Here is a 6,549-nt window from a genome sequence, read left to right on the forward strand (position 1 = left end):
CTTTCCATTATGATCGCAGGATCTCTGGATCCCTAAAACCTTGTCTGCGCGCGTCCTTGTTGACTTCATTGGTGTTGAGCTCACTGCTCTTTGCTTGTGTAGGCTCATCTGTTCTGAGCTTGGTTGTGTCGGCTTAAATAATAAATTCTTAATTTAGGTTTGTGACGGTGATACTGTAACTTGTGTGAATAAACTCCTCCCTCTCGCTGTGTTTTGTGGAGCCATGCTGTCTGTTGACATGTTAAAACACAGAAGCAAGAGAGAGAGTATTGTAGTTTTACTGGTATCTGTGTTTTGAAATAGTTGGTGCCATTTTTACATAGAAATATAACACTGGTCAAATCGGTGGTTGAAAAATGGGATATTCACGAATATCTATCGTAGATGTTTGTAAGAAGAATAACACCAAACTTGTGAAATAGTACGTTAATAAATAATTACACAACTCTATACAGACACATATCGTATATTTCAATTTGAATTGAAATATATATTTAAGCTCCATGATGTCTGTAATCTTGAGTTGTTCCCAGTAAATGTTTTGTTCCTCCCCGTCAATGCACTCCTACAAATAAAAGCTGTACTTGTCTTTTTAAGGAAAAGGTCAACTTGCCTATTTAAAGAACAATTGCCCAACACACAGAGATAACACATCAAACAGGATTTTTATGGACTGAACTGAACTGGTTTTAGGTCTGTGGACATTAAGACAATTTTAACTGTAAAATAAGAAACCAAAGGAATTCAGTCTGTGATTCCTTAACTCATATTTTTACGTAGTATTGAACTAGTCTGTATGCTGCATAATAGAATTTATGGGTTTTGGTTTAGTGGAAGGATTTTCAGTGGCCACCCCTAGGAAACTTTTCTGAGGGCGCCACTGGCTGTACTGTAGCCTTGTTCTTCTCTTGACAAATGCCGGGCTGATGTTCACAACTTTGTAATATTAAAGAGCATAATATTACAAAGTGTATGTCCTCATTATAATATGAGGTGTAACTTGTTATTGTGCATCGCAGGTGAAGTTACGCAGTAATCCAAAAGTAATGTAACTAGTTACCTTCAGCAGTGAGTAATCTAGTAAAGTAAGGTATTAGTTTAAAGGAGCATTATGGAGTTTCCAGCGGCCACTAGCGGTGCGGATTGCAACAAGGCGTGTGCTCGTACGCGTGCTCGCTTGAACTCATGAATAATCCGAAACACTTTCATACAGAAATCCTGCAATAAACGCAGGCTGCGGCTTTTCTCCAGACATGTTCAGGCTCCGTTACTTCAACGTTCCCGTCTCAGAGGCAGATCAACACCGGCGCCGTAACGTTACTTCATTCAGCGCAGCGAACAACCAACACTTTGACATGATACCGGTGGTAGACAGGATGGTAACATGGGTCGCGTTAGTTGGTGAACTAATATGGAAAGCGTTACAACTTTCCACCGGATAAGTTAACGTTCGACTCTGCATGTTCACTTTGTTCTTACTGGACATCATCTGAACCTGTTTGGTCTGATGGGCTTCAGCACATAAACCTTTGTTGTTGTTTTGGATCCTTACGTGGAGCCTGTTTTGCTGGGAGCGCGCACAGGGCTGAATCCTTCTTCTTCTTTGAGTTTTTACGGCAGCTGTCATCCATTGCGTTGCATTACTGCCCCCTTCAGGTTTTATTTACCCTCAGCTTTCATTCATACTAAATCCGCATAACTAATCCAGTCGCCCTCAGAAAAACACATATCCATTTCCTACCTTCCTCACTCTCTCCGTACACTAATAAACTTCTTACTGCGTTATCTACCCGTCCTATTCAGGGCTGAATCCGACCCGGTGACCTCCCATTTATCGCAGAATAGTGTCTGATGCAAGCAACAGAGAAAACAGAGTTTTGAGCCTATTGATAATAAGGCAATGAAAATTTTATTCATAGATAAGTAATTTCATTGAAAAACTACATATAGCTCCTTTAAAAAAAGTAACTAGTAGGCTAATGTGTAATCCATTACTTTTTTTGAGTAACTACCCCCGACACTGGTGACGAGTTTGGAGAGAGAACGTGTTGGTTCGGCGGCGCCGCTTTGTGAACGGGCTTTTTAACAGGAAAATGAATTCAGTGATTTTAAAAACCTTTTCCTTTTTAATTAACTGTCATTTCTCTCCTGACACTCAGTTTTTCTGAACGTCTCATTAAAAAAAAAACAACTTCCTGTTCGTGTTTTCCCTGAGCAGTTTTGTGCAGCGATGTGATTTGATTTTGCGTAATTTCCACTGAAAAACGTCAGTCGGTCAGTTCCGTATTAATAAAACTAGCTTTTAATGATTCTTTAGGTTCTGTGCAGAAACGCACTACAAAGATTACATCTTATCAACATAGAAAAACGCCGTCTGAAATCCAGTATTTGTTTCTAAATAAAAGTCAGGGGCCTCTGCGGGGCCTTTTGTCTGTGTTTCATAGTTTTCTTTGATATCCAGGACGTTTCAGAGGAGAATCCAACAAACCGGTTCCAGTAAATAAAAAGTTTTCCGGGCCCCGGGGTCTACACGTTTGTCATGCCCTTCTTCAGTTCGTGCAGGTCCAGCTGGCTCTGACTGCGTAGTTTGCAGTCTCTGGCCAGGGCCTCGGCCCTCTGCAGCATCGTCTGGTGTAATCCGTTTAAATGCGTCGTTGAGGCCAAGTGTGAGCTGCCGTGGAGGGGCCCCAGAGGGCCGTAGCTGGAGTATCCGGGGATGAAGGGGGAGGTGTAGTAGAGGTGTCGGGGCAGGGCGGGGCTGTGTGAGAACGGGGTCCGGGGCGTGGACGTGTGGTGGACCGAGGCCTGCGGCTGTCCCGGCCCCCCGCTCTGTGAAGAGTCATTAGATCCTTTATTTTTATCCGACGAGGTGGCGATCTCAGCCAAGGACCACAGTTTGGGTTTAGGGGCCGGATTTGGCCCCCGGATGGAGTCGGAGTGCTCTTTAGGCGACGGGCTCGATGTCCGTTCCAGCTCTGACACTCTGATTGGTGCGATTTGAGGAGGGCCCCCTGTGGAGGTGGGGCCCGGGAGGAGGGGCAGCCTCCGGTCCCCGGAGTCTTTAAAGTCCGGGTCGGTGAGGCTTCGGTCGGTGTCGCCGCTGTCCTCTCTGCACGCCGACACGCAGGAGTCTCCAACGGAGGGGGGGCGGCGAGGAGCTGGAGGGGACAGGAAGTGGTCAGCAGGAGAACACGCACACTGACATGAAGGGCTGCAGCTAACGATTCTTTTGATTAAAACAACAACCTTCCCACATATTCAACAAACAAACGGCAGATTCAGTCAGACAATAAAACTATTATCAGCTGCAACAAACAGCTGATCAGCAACCAGAAAATAAAATAATCTGAAATGTGAAGATTTTCAAAATAAACTGAAAAAAAGTCTCTTTGGGTTTTTGGATTATTTCACCATTTTCTGACACTATACAACACTACTACAGTAATACACGTAGTACACCTTTTCTCTCCTCTTTCCAAGTTTTTATTCTTTATTATATTTATTATTTACTGTCTCTCTGTAATCAGTAACCACAGATATCAACACAGTAAAGACGTCAGCTGATCAGATTTTATTTCAAACACTAAAAAAGATTTAGACCCAAACGTTTTTAACGTCTATAAACAGTGGATCAAGTGTCCTTGCAGGACTTGTACTTTACTCGAGTATTTCTATGTCACGCTACTTTTTACTGCACCACATTTATCTGATTCCTACTTTACAGATTCATTTAGACACAAACGTTTTGATCCGAATTTGTCAATAAAACGACGTGAAGTCTTCAAATATCTTGTTATATTACCCGAATACATACGATGAATGTGTATATTTGAAGTACTTTGACTGCATTTTAATAAACTAACAACTGAGTAAAACTGTAAATATATAATAGTGAAACACTCACAGGGGCCAATATTCTGCACTATGAGTACTTTTACTCTAAGTACATTTGGCTTTGATTTAAGTGACACTTTTCAAAACAATACTTGTATTTTTAACTGCAGTAAAGGATCTGAATACTTCCTGTACTGCCGTATATGATCATATATTTTCCTGACTTCAGTTTTATGCACAACTCTTTGTTTCTGTGCTGTTTACGGCTGCATGATAATTATTATCATCGATTAATCTGCAGAATATTTTCTTGATCGATTAATCAGTCGTTTGGTCTTTAAACGTCTTGTTTTGTTTGACCAACAGTCCGAAACCCAAAAAACAGAAGGAAACCAGGAAATCCACTCGTTTCAGAAGCTGGAACCAGCAAATATTTGTCATTTTGGCTTTAATTGATTATTGATTTTCTCTCTGCAGAGGAGCTCAGAGCTGCTGCTGCTGCTAGAAGCTTTCTCTCCTCTCACTCACCGGCTTCGCTCCTCGACTCCGGCTCCTCGTTGTTACTCGGCTTCATCGGCTCCTCGTCCTCGTCGTTGCGCTCCAGGTCGATGTTGTCCTCCTCCTCCTCGTCCTCGCTCCTGTTTCTGGGCGTCCAGGTCATCTTGTTCTCCTTCTTCAGTCGCCGGCGGGCGTTGGCGAACCAGGTGGACACCTGAGTCAGGGTCATCTTGGTGATGATGGCCAGCATGATCTTCTCCCCCTTGGTGGGGTACGGGTTCTTCCGGTGCTCGCTCAGCCAGGCCTTCAGCGTGGCAGTGGCGTCCCGCGTGGCGTTCTTCCTGTAGGTGGGGTCTCCGTACGCGTAGGGCCCCAGGGCCCCGAACGGGTGGTAATCTAAGGAGCCGGAGATCCCCGAGGACGGATCGTACCCAGAAGTCTGAAACATGAAATGATGAAAAGATTAAAAACGCCTTCTCCCTCCCGTGTGAACGCAGCTGTGATCTTTGACCCCAGAGATCTTCTGCCTGTTTTCAGCGTGTTTTCTGCCTGCAGCTTTAACGTCCGTGAGCTGAAGCTGTTTTCTTGGCAGCTCTCTCTGAAAAGGAGATTCCTAATCTTAACGGGACTAACGCCATTAAATAAAGGTTTAATTAAAACACGCAGACAGACAAACAGAATTTAATTTGCACTGAGCACAGTGCGTCCAAAACGAGGCCACGGGCATCACAAACACTCCAGCTGAAACCTTCCTTTAAAAATCACATTATGGATATTTCAACATTTATTTTTCTAATCTTTCTAATTGAAACGTTTTCACACACAAACAAGATTATTGGAGTCAGTTTATATTGATGGATTGTGCTGCAGTTGTTTCAGGTAATTCTTGGATTAATTATATAAAAAGGAAAAAACTAAATGTGAAGTTGTAGCTGCAGGTTTTACTCAACAAATTACTTTAAATGAAAAATATATGGCTTTAAAAAAATGAGTCAACACATTAAATTAAAAATTTGAGAGCAAAAAAACAAACATTGAAGACAAAATGATTTCAGGTTAGGGTTACAATAATAAACAATAATCTGAATTTGTTATTTTCAGCTTCTTATTTTATTTTTTATTCAAATATGGAAATTAAAAACATTAAAGACGAAAATAGAGGAAACACTATGTTTTTAAATTAAACTTTTATCAGTCGACTCTGAAACTGAAATGTTCTGTCACACAGTGAATTAAAAACACCCTTTGAAACCGAACCCACACATTTAAAAGCGACACTTTTCTTTCACGCTCTGAGCTGCATTACGCACCGAAAGTCAACACTTTGGGGGGTTTTTTTAATCACAAACTAGAACCCAGGTGTACCGACCCGCTCCGGTGCGGACACTCACCACAAAGGAGCTGAGGGTCGCGGCGGCCCGGGGCTCTCCGCCGTACGGCAGGTGGGAGTTGAAGCCGGGAGAGGTCGCTGATCCCGAGTACGGAGCGAAGGCAGAGCCCGAAGAGGAGCGGCCGAGCTCCTCAGTCCGCGGTCCTAAGATGACCCCGGAGCCGAAGGACGGGCAGGAGTGCAGAGCCAGAGACACGGACGGCTGGAAGAGGAAACCCTGAGGATAAGCCATGACGGCGCGCACGGAGCCGGACTATTACGCACGGGCGAACTCACATCGGAGAGCGAAAGCGCGCGTCTCCCCGGGACAGCAGAGGGAAGAGAAGAGGAAGAAGAAGGAGAAGAAAAAGAGGGAAGAGGAGTTTTGAAAACGGACCAGCATCCAGCAGCATCGCAGGTGGCAGCCGGGTTTAGTTTGTGTGCGTCTGCTGCAAGTTTTCCACTTCCGCTGCTGCTGAACTGATCACCGCTGAACCCTCCGACAGACTGAACAGAGAGAGAGGGGGGAGACAGAGAGAGAGAGAGAGAGAGAGAGAGAGAGCCGCTGTCATCTCCACCTCATAAACACTAACCACATGCAGCCGGAATCAAACACCCGATAATTAGCTCACGTGCTTGTAAACGTTGTTTACCTGATGTTATAATTCAGCTCCGCTTTGGTTTAAAATGCCACCAAACAAAGAATCCTTTACTTAAATAAAAGTAGTAACACCACAGTCTAAAAACACCAGCAGAAGTCCTGAATTTGAAATGTTACTTAAGTAAAAGTATTATCAGTAAAATGTACTAGATCAAAATGTGAACGTACACATTCTGCAGCAAATTAT

General features: G+C 43.7%; 1 protein-coding gene across 1 annotated transcript; it reads right to left on the bottom strand.

Moving 5' to 3' along the window:
• Positions 1–2,279: 2,279 nt before the first annotated feature.
• On the bottom strand, positions 2,280–6,217 carry LOC119894317 (iroquois-class homeodomain protein IRX-5-like). Its single transcript, XM_038707000.1, has 3 exons — positions 5,724–6,217; positions 4,363–4,771; positions 2,280–3,158 (listed from the first exon to the last, which is right to left on the bottom strand). The coding sequence occupies exons 1-3, from the start codon at positions 5,952–5,954 to the stop codon at positions 2,527–2,529; spliced, it is 1,272 nt and encodes a 423-aa protein (XP_038562928.1). The 5' UTR covers positions 5,955–6,217; the 3' UTR covers positions 2,280–2,526.
• Between the last annotated feature and the right edge of the window lie 332 nt (positions 6,218–6,549).

The sequence above is a fragment of the Micropterus salmoides genome, unplaced genomic scaffold, assembly GCF_014851395.1.
Source record: "Micropterus salmoides isolate LMB-PRFRI ecotype aquatic unplaced genomic scaffold, ASM1485139v1 Ms_hic_scaffold_8, whole genome shotgun sequence".
NCBI classification, from domain to species: domain Eukaryota; kingdom Metazoa; phylum Chordata; class Actinopteri; order Centrarchiformes; family Centrarchidae; genus Micropterus; species Micropterus salmoides.

Excerpts from the sequence above, each read along its gene's own strand:
- LOC119894317 (XM_038707000.1), bottom strand. The coding sequence starts at position 5,954 with ATGGCTTATCCTCAGGGTTTCCTCTTCCAGCCGTCCGTGTCTCTGGCT. Across the intron at positions 4,772-5,723 it reads CGACCCTCAGCTCCTTTGTG|ACTTCTGGGTACGATCCGTC; the intron begins GTGAGTGTCCGC and ends TTCATGTTTCAG. Across the intron at positions 3,159-4,362 it reads GGAGTCGAGGAGCGAAGCCG|CTCCTCGCCGCCCCCCCTCC; the intron begins GTGAGTGAGAGG and ends TGTCCCCTCCAG.